Source organism: Haliotis asinina, chromosome 14 (assembly GCF_037392515.1).
Source record: "Haliotis asinina isolate JCU_RB_2024 chromosome 14, JCU_Hal_asi_v2, whole genome shotgun sequence".
Classification (NCBI taxonomy): domain Eukaryota; kingdom Metazoa; phylum Mollusca; class Gastropoda; order Lepetellida; family Haliotidae; genus Haliotis; species Haliotis asinina.
The window spans coordinates 47,836,299-47,850,013 of NC_090293.1; the positions used below are offsets into that span (position 1 = coordinate 47,836,299).

Sequence of the window (13,715 nt, forward strand, 5' to 3'; positions counted from 1 at the left end):
CTAAAAGATATTGTTCTGGATCCAATGACAGTGGCACAAGCCACAGCGCCACCGTCCTTGGACCCATCTGTAAATAAGGGTTTGTAATTGCTATATTTATGTTTCAATTGATTATATTCTTGTTTATACTGTAATTCAGTCGTTTCTGATTTTTTAAATGTCGTTAATGTTAGGTCAACTTGTGGCCTAACCAATTGCCAAGGAGGAGAAGAAAGAAGACGGGAAGGCGATATACTTTCCAGGACTATACCGGCAGAAGAAAGAAAGGGTTTAATTCTGTGCACAAGAGGTGGAATAAGAGAAGACTTTTTGTTATACAAATCCTCATAAAGGGGATTGAAGACACAGTTATAGGCAGGGTTAGATTCATTAGAATATAATTTAGTAATGTATTGTAAAGACAATTTTATACGACGTTGAGTAAGAGATGGTTCATCGGCCTCAACGTAGAGACTATCAATAGGTGAAGTTCTGAAAGACCCAAGACAAAGTCTTAAGCCTTGATGGTGGACAGAATCAAGAAGTTTAAGGTTGCTTTTGCAGGCTCCACCATATACGATGGAGCCATAATCGAGTTTCGAACGGACGAGTGATCGATATAGGTGTAAGAGTGTTGCTTGATCCCCTCCCCACTTTGAGTTGGAAACAACTTTCAACAAGTCAAGAGCCTTCAGGCATTTAGTTTTAAGGGACTTAATATGAGGCAGAAATGTTAAGTGGGAGTCAAAGATTAGGCCCAAGAACTTGGCCTCCTTTACAACTTTGATGGGAGTGTCATCTAGAGATAGTTTAGGGTCTTTATGTGGCTTATATTTTCTGCAAAAATGTATACAATTAGTTTTGGATTTAGAAAATTTAAAGCCGTTTTCAAGACACCATTTATTTATTTTGTTTAAACACAACTGCAGTTGCCGATCAATAGTATGCATGCTTTTCCCACGACAAGAAATATTAAAATCATCCACAAATAAGGATCCATCAATTGAATCGTTTAAAACTTTTGATAAACTATTTATCTTTATGCTAAAAAGTGTAACAGACAAAATACTGCCCTGTGGAACACCCTGATCCTGATTGTAATGATCAGACAGGGTAGAACCCACTCGAACTTGAAACTGTCTATCATTTAAAAAGTTGCCTATAAATTGAGGTAAACGACCTCGCAAGCCAAAGTCATGTAAATCTCTTAAAATACCATATTTCCAGGTTGTGTCATATGCTTTTTCGAGATAAAAAAAGATAGACACAGCATGTTGTTTATTAATTAGTGCATTTTTAACAAATGATTCTAAACGCACTAAGTGATCGACAGTACTTCTGTTTTTGCGGAAACCACACTGTATATCAGTTATAAGGTTATTTGTTTCCAAGTACCAAACTAGTCGATTATTTATCATGCGTTCCAGGGTCTTGCAAACACAGCTTGTTAATGAAATCGGACGATAATTGGATGGATCCGTATGATCACGTCCAGGTTTAGGTATTGGCACTACTATGGCGTCACGCCATGAAGGAGGAAAGTTACCCGATGTCCAAATACCATCAAAAATATTTAGGAGAGTTTCCAAACAGGATTCTGGTAAGTGCTTCAGGAGTTGAGAATGTATGTTATCAGCTCCTGTAGCAGTGTCATGAGCTTGATCTAGTGCAGTATGGAGTTCAGGAATAGTAAACGTTTCATTATAATCTTCCCCATTATCGGAATTGAAATTAATAGTTTTCTTTTCTTGTTGTTTTTCATATTGCTGGAATTTTGGTACATACTTTGAAGAGGAAGAATGTTTAGCAAGGGTTTCACCCAGCTTATTAGCAATATCTGATTTATCAGTAAGCAATTGATCTCCGTGTTTAAGATGATGGACAGTAGATTTAGTACCTTTACCTTTGATTTTCTGGACCATGTTCCATACCTTCGACATAGGTGTCCGAGAATTTATTTTGGATACATAATTTTGCCAAGATTGGCGTTTGTTCTGTTTAAAAGTACGCCGTGCTTTAGCATTTAAAATCTTAAATTTGATTTAAATTATGCACCATAGGATGGCGACGGAAATAATGTTCTGCTTTTTTCCTTGCCATCCTAGCTTGTTTGCACGCATCGTTGAACCATGGTTTTCTTATGTGTGGAACTACAGAGGACTTTGGTATACACTCATCAGCTATGGAATTCAGTTCATCAGAAAAGCGTTTAATAGCATCAGGAACGTCAATAAAACGTTCAGGTTTAAGTTTTTCAGCACACAATGTTTCATATAAAGCCCAGTTAGCCTTTTTAAAATTTCGTCTTGATGATGGAGGAACATTGGATGGAGTTACAGCTTTTAATACAGTAGGAAAATGGTCACTTCCACAGAGGTCATTGTGAACTGACCATTCGAATTCATTTAATAGTTCTGAATTTGTCAATGACAAGTCAAGAGCAGAATAGGTCCCTGTACAAGGTCCCTGGCAAACGTCGAAGACGGCGAAATATAAAAAGAGCATAGTGTAAATGCTACATGTAAAAGTAATTCTCACAGCAACAGCCTGCATATTAGTATTAAGTGACACAGGGCTTTGAATAATGTTTTGTCTGACTAGAATGGATGATCCGCCAGTGGCTCTATCACCCGGAGATGAAAAACAATGGTATGCATTAAAATGACGAAGGTCAAATGCATCTGTTTGTTTTAAATATGTCTCTTGGTGACATATTGCTGAAGGTGTAAAATCTTGGACTAATAACTGTAATTCATGTAAATTAGTCCTCAAACCTCTGCAGTTCCACTGTACAATATTATTGGAATACACTATCTTTTAGGAGGATTGATGGGAGATCGACCCCGCCCTCTCCTGGTGGGTGACAAGCTATGTGTCCTCTGACTGCAGTTTTCAGAGACATCCATTTCTTCAAGTGAACCATATTTGTTAAACAACTGGATCTTGTTATCAGATCCCTTAGATGTTCTGCCACTTAGGGACTTTTTGGACAGTTCCGTTTTTGGTTTGTTTTTTGTCTTTACCACTTGTTTCTCAGTTGGTTGCAATTGCGATTGTTTAGAGGACTGAGAGGATAATAGATCCTGAGAACTTGTTGGGAACTTGCAGAGACGACAACAGTTGCTGTATCGTCAGAGAGTGAAACTAGTTTAGGAGAATCTGTTTCAGTCCATGTATAATCAGTCTGGCAACCAAGCGACGAACACGGGACACGGTACTGAACAGACTGCAAAATGGGTCGAGTAACAGCTGTAGAATAAGAATTATGTATGGATTGTTCCTCGTCGAGGACAATCTTCTTTGCATGTAGAAAGGGTAGATTTCTTTCATGTTTAACTTTGATGACTTTGTGTTCACAGCAGGGATACCAGAGGGATATACTCAAGTAGAAATATTAAAAATACTCTACCAGATTGGCCCATGAGCCACCGCCTTCTGGGCATTTTAGACTCTAGGCAAGTAATTTTGTATTGGTTAACGTGGAACAGGTAAGGAGTTCAGATACAGTTTACCAAGTCCATACAATAATCAGCGGATTAAAAAGAAAATGTGAAAGATAGAATGCAATGCACAGGGCTTGGCATGACCAGCCGATTGATTGAATCGGGCCCATTCAACCACCCGTCTAGGTGAAGTTAGGGCCAAAGTGGTATGTTGGGCAACAGGATCACCTAATCCTTGTTCCAGTGCCCTCAACCACCAGGATCCCCTCCTCCACCGACACGGGACGCAACCCACGGCAAACAGGTTGCCCAATTTGGTCGCCTCTTACGACCAGCAATGGGGTGCTGTGGACACATTCTGTCCCGGGTCCACACGGGATCATTTAAAAAGTCGGAAACTAATGAATTGCAATATAAACAAGAATATAATCAGTTATTAAAAATTTGTCTTGTAAACATCCACTTTTAATTGAAATTATTGAAATGTATAATGATCTTGTTACTGGCCAATACGACATCGTCTTTTGTTGGTTACCCAGCCACGTAGGCATTTCAGGGAATACACTGGCTGATCTTGCTGCCAAGTCAGCACTCAACAAACCTGTGACTCTTATTCTGACTTCTTATTCCATACGCAGACTATAAAACTGCTATTGGGTCTTGTATCCGTGATCTGATGCGAAAGAAGTGGGAAACCCAGGTGGGTATAAATAAATTACATGAGATAAAACCTTACATTGTTTATACCTACTTGGGTTGTCAGTCCAGATTTGAAGAGGTCATCATCATGCAACGATGTCGCATTGGCCCACACAAGATATACCCATAACTACCTGCTTGACTGTGTTGAATTCGCCATCACAAGGGATAAATATTTCAATGTCAAAGGATCTTTTTTACCACTGTTAGTTGTCATTTAATAATTGGTTTTTAAAGGAAATTGATTTCATGGTGAAAGTTTGAATAACATATTCTGTACATAGATGTATTTTAATGATTGGTAGTTTAGATTTGTAACTAGAATTGTTACTGTCTGTACCCTCAAAGGGGGTTGAAGCACTGTAAAATTATTGTCCTCTTGAGAGGGTACGTAAGTCCCAAAACATTCAGTGTAAATTTAAGTCTACCGAGTTTTTAATCGTAGTGTTCATGTGATTTCAATTTTGGCTGACATTTTATAAACTCTCCAGAGGCTGAAGGGATGATGTAAATCCAACTAGGGTCCATGCAGGTAGCAAAGGTACTGTAAGTCCCCATGGTCCCTAGAATGGTGATCTACCTTCAGTTGTTGGAGATCTATAGCCTGTTTTTATATTGTTTTGTCCAGATAGTGATATTAATTTTAACTTTCCACGCTAGTTTTAATGATAATTGTGATATTATAGTTTTTTTACTGTTGTCCTTCGTCGACAGGTTTTAACAGTAGGCAAATATTTCTTCTCAGTGTTAAATGTTCAGAAGCGATCAATGTTTTGTTTCCTTTTTTTGTTTTTGTTTATTTATGCATTAACTTGCCACATAGATTGGTCTGATGACGTACTGCTACCTCTAGTTAGTTTTGGATTTCTGAATAAAATACTTTTTACATTTCTCTGGCAACACGTTTGACGAACACTGAAATTGGTGGTAGATCTCATTTCAAAAGCAGAACTCTAAAACCGTTTAATGTTTCTTCACCAAACTTGGTACATAAGGTGGTCTGCTGGTGTACTGGTACCTGTTCGTAATTTTGGAATTCTGCATATGTTATTTGTGGTGTTTTCATGAGCGTAAGTTTGACTTTGACTGAAATAGGTGGTAGTGTTGTTTGCTGGAGCAGAACTCTAAAAACGTACAGTATTTCTTCGTCAAGCTGGCACACAGATTGGTCTAGTGATGGGTTGGTGCCTGTTGGTATTTTCAGAATAAAATATTTTAGCATTTCCATGACAACAAGTTTTACTTAGACTGACATTGGTGGTTGAGCAGAACTTTTGGAAGCTTCCAACATTCTCCATACATTTTTGTACTTACACACCACAACATGTGAGACAAACATCACTCGTAGACAAATTCATCAAGAGTATTTTGCCAGTGTTGGGAATATTGATGACTAAGTCTTGTCATACTAATTTTGCACTTATTTATGAGTGAGTAAGTGAATTAAACTTTAAAGTCACTTTAGCAATACTGCAGTCATATCTTGACTAAGACAATATATAGATTATCAATAATTAAAGATATGTTACACCTCGGTCAATGATAATCACTTTTTAAAATGCTTTCTTTTGCCGGTCAGTCTAGTTTAACGCTTATCTATGTGATATTCTAGTTATGTTCCTCTCCTTCGTCGACAGGTGTGTACAGTTTACCGTGATTTATTATGAAATTATCACTTAGGTTTAGTCACGTTATGGATGAAATGCTAGCGATGTGACTTAAACTTTTAAAACTCCAACTTGACGCAACAGCCTCCAACTAGGTTTTGATGACCACTTGAAATAGAAAACATGTGTCTGTACTTATTGTTTTCTCAGTGTTTCAAAGGCTGGCAAGTAATAACGCCGCCATGGGTAACAATGTCTTGTTGATGCAAAGAACGACGTTTCTATTGATTTAATCTATAGATCATCGAGTAAAATAAGTCAACAATGCACTAGGACACCGCATTAGCATAATTTGGTGTCATAGCAGGTCGATTTAGGTTCAAGTATTCTTTGAAGTCCGAGTATTTTGCGTCTTGTGTAAAGCAGACAAAGCGATCAAACCAGAAATAGTAGTCGCTGACACCTGACCAACTTCATTGGTTTCCAGTTTACACAGTCAGCAAGAATGCATCTGTGTTATTCAGTGGCGTATGTCCGCATCTAACACCACCGAAGGTCAGGTTCAACTGACGTCTCACAGTTTTAAAAATTGATGAATGTATTATCATAAACACTAGGTAAACTTTTCTCTCTGGGAACACAAGTTCTAGTTTCAACAAACAACAATGGAAATTTAAGGGTGAAGGCTGTGATGTCTCAGTTTCATTGTTTTCATTAAAAGCATATATAACTTTGCTCAACTGGTCTGGCTATGAAACCGTGAATCTGTCATTCGATAAGGTCACTTGAAGTTTTCTCTGTCTGCAAGAAGATAGAAGGACTGATATGTGTTCATTAGTCAAATGCGTTTTTTCCCTTACGTGTTTACTGCTCCAATTCATAGAGGTCGATTGTTCATGCAGTCAGTGTAAAGATTATCGTCTATCTGAATTCGACGGGAAGGCCGTTACAGACTTCCAACTCGCTACGTTCCTTCATGTGGAGATGGCTGGGTTATGCACCCAAAGGTGTTCAGAGGACCACAGATGCAGGTCCTACAGGTACAACACCAAGACGAAGACGTGTTCTACCTACGGTGGTGGTTTCTCTGTTCCAACAAAGACTCTGAACAACGTGACTGAAGAGGATGGATCAAGACTATATGCGTCCTGCGGAAGTAAGTAAAGCCATATAAACTTGCGATCATGTAGAATTGAAGTACATGGACAGTATTCGTGTTCTAGAAACGTCATTAATGTTCCTTTGGAATTTCTTATTTCTGCGACCCTGTCATCTTCAATCATAACTTACTTGGTATTATGTCCCAACAATGTAGATCAGTGCATTTCGTATGTTGATGAGAGGTTCCTATGTTCAACCAGTATAGAAAAGTAGGCCGATGGACAGAAAGTATAAAAATAGGGAAAGTGATTTTCACTATTTTTTTTATCTATACAAGATCACGATATAGCTGAGATACTGCCGATGTGGCGTTAAATATTAACTCATTCATTATCTATATAAGACTTACGTTTTGAAAATTTACATCGTTTGGTTAGATTCTTATAAATAGTTTGAAGCATTTTTGATGTAAAAGTAACTTTCTGAATATCCAAAGTTTTCTAACATTTACCAGATCAAAACATAAAAGCATGAACACCACGTTATCGTATATCATGCTTATTAGTAATTACTTAAACCACATAAAGCATGCCTTTGAGAATTGTCCTTAAAAGGGACACAAACGGTGTGACCTCCCTTGGCATCAGCAATAGCTGCACATCTCGTACTGTCGAAGAGATGTCGAATGAACCTCCTGAAAATGTTGTAAGTATCAACAACACCCCGTTGCAGTTATTACAAGTTCACTGTTGGTAAATTTGTTTTTCCGTTTCATCCCAGACTTTATCAATATGACTCAAATCAGGACTTAAAACTGGCAAATCCAAGATGTTTCATCCCAGGCGTTTTCGATGGGATTCAAATCTGGACTTACAACTGGCAAGTCCATGGTATTGATGTTGTTCTGGAGAATTGTCTATGGCAGTCTTGCTGTGTGCGTTCTCGCGTTATCTTGCTGAAAAACAAGATGACGTCCTTGAGCAAAAAAAAATGGACGAATCACTGGTGGCGTCAAAGGTAAACCAATGGTCGACGGCAACGTAAACCACGGGAACGTGCAGTATTGTCGCCGCTGTGTCTGTTGTGTCTTCCTATGGTGTTGCGGGGTGTTGTGGTAGTTGTTACTAAGCGATTTCACAACTGAGACGTCATAATGTCATGACGTTACACGTGGACGTTCGTGAAGGTGTCTGTCTGCTGACAGCGGTCGAGCAGTCTGTAGATGGAACACTGATGTGTTCTATAATGCCTGGCGACGCGTTGGATGCTCCAACCTGCCTCAATATTGACTATTGCTCTCTGACGTTCGTTAGCAATTAAAAGTGGCATTCTCACGTGTTGCACGAAAATGCGAATGTAAGGGTTAAGTACCCGTTCCTTAAGTAGCATCGTAAGAGCAAGAACATCATGCAAAGAATGCAGTTGTAACATAACGACCTGTCTCTGCACAGGCAAAAAAATCCCATTGAGTCATGTATGTATGTATGCTGTGATGTCAGTTTGCTAAGGCTATGTTTGATTACAAGGGGGTATGGCGTAATGGAAAAAGGTGCACATGTCATGGGATCCCATTCGCGCAAATCGATGCTCATGCTCTTGACCACAGGATTGTCTGGTCCAGACTCGATTATTTACAGACGGCCACCATATAGCTGAAATATTGCTGAGTGCGACGCAAAACTAAACTCACTCACTCACTGTTGATCACTCACTCTTTGTTTCTCCAGATTACCAGTGGTTAATTCCCAGTCAAACGCCGTATGACAGGGACGACGCTATGTATGTTTTGTAGACACCGAAAGTAGTCCTTAGTTAGTCTCTCATCTTAGTCATGCATGCACATGACCCAACCAGACAACGTGTGTATCTGGTGACTTAATAACATTGTTGAAAATAGTTTTGGCTGAAATGTTACGATACTTTCTTGAAGGTGCGTCGTTTGGGATGAAGTGCGTGACGTCATCAAATTGCGCCTTCGGAAACTCAACATGCGTAGACGACACCTGTACATGCGTGACGGGAACCAGCTATGACGTCACGACTGGTGACTGTTTGATCCGTGAGTATTTTGGTATTAGCGTGATGATTTCAAATTGATAATGATGTCGAGCCCCAGGGATCTAATACACCGTATATGCTGATCCATATGAGCTTAAAATCCAGTACAACAATACAACATTTCAAATGTACATGTGTTGAAGTAAGTGAAGTCTAAAAGGATTGGCCAGTTCCGTCTTGATAAGGCCGAGATGCCACTGATACAATACAACTTTTAGTGAAAACCTCTGTGAGGTGTCACAGATATACGGGATTTTCTTCTAAGTAGGTCAAGGTGGTGCCTAAACTTTAACCATACAAATATGGCCATTTAAAGGCGTACATGTGTTGAAGTAAGTGAAGTCTGAAAGGATTGGCCAGTCCCGTCTTGATAAGGCCGAGATGCTACTGATATGAGGATGAATTTAAACTCATTCTCATATTTACACCCGAAACGCCTTGATCCTTCTAAATTATAATTAAAGTGACTGGTGTGAATGCTTCCTGATATTCAGTTGCATGTTGCTGTTAATGTTAATCTGCTGTGTGCAAACATTCCATACATGTATATGCTTGTGACAAATTGGTTGTAGTCACCGTTAGCTTGATAACCGCACCGTTGTGATAATCCACATCGAAACGTCGCTTAATCCAATAAACAAGATGTCATCCAGAAAGTTTGTTTAACCTCTGACACTCCAGCATATAGAATGCCGAATAAACATGTGGTTTAAATGATATAATATTACTGTCCCAACGTAATAAGAACTCTCCAAAGAAAGGATACTCTTAAGTAAAGATACTCTGACTTTTGAATTTCAGGCTGTCCCGTATACGGCAGTGATTTCATTGCTTACGACGGCTGTGGATTGAGCTTTTGCAACAACAAGACCATGACAGTGTCTACAATGCAGGCGTGCTTTGCAGAATGCAAGGCAGAAACTGGTTTTGTGTGTATCAGTGTGGAGTATTCCCAAGTAGATGGCACATGCCACCTCTGTGACACACCCGCTCTGGAGTTCCCTGAGGAGTACCATGAGTTTGGCACCAGTGTGAGTATTGACTGGACCCTGGCAGTACGACACTGTGCATTCTGACAATAATGTGTGAATGAATCAAATCAGTCTGGAAGATGCTGAACGCCAACAACAATCGCAAAAGGCTTAACCATCAGTATCTTGATTTACCTTCTTTTTGACTATGATATTTACGTCCACACTATGAGAAAAGCTTAGGCTGCATAAAATGATCGAATGTTTCTTGGGGGAGTTTTGCACGTGTTAATGAGTTGTAGATTCAGTCGCAGTCGTTCTTACAGACGCCATTCTTACAACTGACAAATTGATTATCGAGACGCGGCCAAGTCAAAATTGTTTTGCTAAAATGGAAATGTTACGCGCAAAAATAAATGTGACGCGCCAATGCCCGAGAAACATTTCACTTTTCTTACTTGGCCTAAAAAAAGAACCAGAACAGAACATGCAATACATGTTGATGAAGTGCTAATCACTTGCTGAGTCCTAGTGGTCTGAACGTTGGTTTCGAGGAGTTCATGATTGTCACTACACCTACCTTGGTGACTCTTTAATATAAACATTTTGGGAAAATAACGTGAGCAGGCATTCTGGGAAATCGCACTGCTTGTTGCAGTTGTAACGACTGCTCGTTGAAATGAACTTTAGCCATCCTATGCAGTTAGTGCACATAGTTATGATATCTGAAATGGACTATAACCAGCGGAAAGTGTCATGATCTGTAACACGGATGTTTGATTTGACCTTCTAGTAGTGTCTCGCTCGTTGATTGGCTGTTTGTTGCGCCAGCGACATCGCGCGTGACAGATTTAGGCAGCGTTTCCTTGGGTTTTCGGGAAGGGCAGACGTGTTTATGGAGAGACCGTCTGGTTTGCGGTGCACCTTGGTTGCCCACCTGATTCTTAGGGGTGATGTGGGTTTTCACTTAGTAATTCTAATGTAGGGTATATGTACTACAGCTCGATGTTTTGTAGTATAAATTGCTCACTGTTATTTGTTTGCATCGTAGTAGCATTGTGTTCATAAAGTTGTGCTAGTTTTTCGGATTTGTCCGAGATCTGTGTGCCAGTGAATATTCAGATTTATCCATTTTTGCTTCATCGCACACTGTTTCCTGTTTTTGGTAATAAACGCTGTGAAACTGTAAAACTTGCTGTTTTGCTTTTATTCTTAGTTTAGTTGTTTGTTTGTGGCTTGAGGCTTGAGGCTTGAGGCTATAGTTACGGGAAGTGCCATTACATTGCCCTTTCCGAACTTGGTTATATATTGTAACGTACCACGGGAACCAGGTGCTTGCCAGCATTACCGACCTTGGGTGCAGCGTTTCGTAAGTTTAGCGACAGTAAGTAAAAAACTGCATATTTGTGAATGTTTTCATTAGAATGGGTATTCTACATACACTAAATATTCAAGTAACAATTTGCAGTTACTTTGTTCCCACAAAGGTCCAACTTTAATGTCAAGTACTTTGATAAAAACCAGAAATTGGTGAGAATTCTAGGAATATGTTTCACTGGATTTCTAGTATAAATAGCCTTGACCAGATATCAAGTGTTTGGTTTCATTCAAGAGAGACAACTCCGTTAATCCTTTTTCATTAGTTTGTGAAGAGTTGCCCCGCTTTGTATACGTGCCAACATGACATTTTCAGTGATCCTCAATATGGCTGATATAGAGAAGCGGAAGTTGATCTAACAGTATTATAGGAAGGACATCAGATCATCTGAAGTGATTTCAAGTAGAACGGGCATCCCTCTGTCCACTGTTTATTGTGTTTTGAAAACTACTGCAAATGGATCTGGTATTGAGCATGAGTTAACTGACTATCGGTGAGAGGAGTCGGCTTGGTATTCTCGTTGCTAAAAACAAACGAAGGGGTCAGAAAACCTACGGGTGGATATGATTGGTAGGGGAACTGTGGCTGTTTGTAAGGAGACAGTCAGATTTGAGATGCATTTATTGGACTGGCAGGAAAGTCAAGGAATTCTATCACCGATCATGAAGCCTGAACAAAAGGAGCGAGGTTGCTTACATCATTGAAATATTAACTGGGACAATTGGCCAAACTATAACTCTGACCGAAATCCAGTAGAAATTGTTTAGGGACTTATGAAGTAAAGTGCCAATAAGAAAAATCTGATAAATATTGCTGAAATAGATGTGGTCTCTGGGCAGTATTGTGCCCCGCTGCATTGAAGCCTGCATTGCTGCCCATGGTGACTTGACATAATACTAACTGTTCACCTGTCTTTGAATCTGTAGTTATATTCATATTTAATACGTGAGTAATGAGCGAAACAAAATAAAGGAAAAAAAAAATCTCTAAATCATTTCTGGCCATGCTATATAATGGACCATACTAGCAATAAAAATATACTAACGCCTACAATGATGGCGTGCATTGAATCATTGAGACTTGATTTGTGTGTATCAGCGCAGAGTCACGAGTAAAACGATAAAATGGCACCTGCCACCTCTGTGACACATCCACTGTGGAGCTCCGTGAGGGATGCATTCTGTCTAGCACCGATCCTGGCTGGTACCTGACAGTACGACATTGTGCACCTTAAAGACACCGTGGCGGTTAAACAAAAAAGAAAGTAACATGCCGGTCGTTGTCTCCCAGAGGAGCGCGGTTCGCATTAGTTTTCAACGTCAGCGTATTGATGGACCTTCTCCTGAGTATGGGGTTCGCTTCTAGGTCACATGGAAAGCATTTCTTGACTCGATGAGGCAGGGTTTCTGTTGTAACCATTAGTAGCAAAGTATCTATTATTATTTCAAATCAGTTCCAGTTATATGAATCAAGCGCTGTGTAGTGGAGAGGTAGAGTTGCATGATTTGATATTTTATTGCAGCTTTTGTGACTGGTGTAAATGCCATGCTCACCAAACTACTGAGTACCAACCAGGCCTTAAGTTTAGTAGGCATTTTCAGTAAGCCTCAACCTTGCATCTATTGTTTGGAATCGGGGTTTACATGTTTATTGCTTCAAAACTGTTTAGAGATTAGCGACACCTTCGTCACCCCTTGAGCACATCCCTAGACCATTATCTTGTGTCTTTGGGCTTTTGACAAATATTCATCTTCATTGTGAAAGTTACTTGCACGAGAGTGTCCAGCATTTATTTAAGGAAAGGAACCTTACTGAACAGAACGAATTTATATTTTTAACGCCCAACTAAAGTATATGGACTAAACTGTTTACAACGACATTTGCAATAACTTCCCACGTATTTTCCGTGCATCACTCACAAGACTGGTCGTGCATTGGCATGGTATAGCCGTTTCATCACCCTATATGTACAGATACGGGCAGACCCGGAGTAGAACTGGTCATGAGCATGATTGTCAATGGAGGGATCTGGTGACCTTGTTGACACATGTCATTGCATCCCAAATGTATCGATCCTTTTACTGTTGGTCAGTGGATTGCCCGGTCCATACATCTTTGCTGACCACAAGCATATAGCTGGAACAGAGCTGAGTGCGGCGTTAAACAGCTAACCAACGCACCAACAAACCATCCCCCGTCAACCTTGCACTTATTGTTTAGAAAAGTCATCGTCCATTTTAGATTTTTCCGAACAATGCGTCCTTAGCAATAACAATGATGAAATGGAATCTTGAGTGAGTGAGTTAAAATTTAAAGTCACTTTGGCAATATTTCAGCCACATCGTGACTAAAACAATATATAGAGTAACAATAATGAAAGATTGATTATATAATCCTGTCAACAAAGGACAGTAAAATGACTAGAGTATCACAGATATACAAGTAAAACTAGAAATGAATTCTAAAATATTTAGAGATA

At 39.5% G+C, this 13,715-nt stretch overlaps 1 protein-coding gene across 1 annotated transcript; it reads left to right on the top strand.

Annotated features, from left to right (window-relative positions):
* The first annotated feature begins 6,632 nt into the window (after positions 1-6,632).
* On the top strand, positions 6,633-10,774 carry LOC137261892 (uncharacterized). The gene is made up of 3 exons (XM_067799696.1): positions 6,633-6,884; positions 8,760-8,888; positions 9,689-10,774. Exons 1-3 carry the CDS (start codon positions 6,713-6,715, stop codon positions 9,961-9,963), a joined length of 576 nt encoding a protein of 191 aa, XP_067655797.1. The 5' UTR covers positions 6,633-6,712; the 3' UTR covers positions 9,964-10,774.
* Positions 10,775-13,715: the final 2,941 nt, after the last annotated feature.

Bases quoted from the DNA above. Each gene is read 5' to 3' on its own strand.
- LOC137261892 (XM_067799696.1), top strand. From the start codon at position 6,713: ATGGCTGGGTTATGCACCCAAAGGTGTTCAGAGGACCACAGATGCAGG. The intron at 6,885-8,759 runs GTAAGTAAAGCC...ACTTTCTTGAAG, and splicing joins ACTATATGCGTCCTGCGGAA to GTGCGTCGTTTGGGATGAAG. The intron at 8,889-9,688 runs GTGAGTATTTTG...TTTGAATTTCAG, and splicing joins GACTGGTGACTGTTTGATCC to GCTGTCCCGTATACGGCAGT.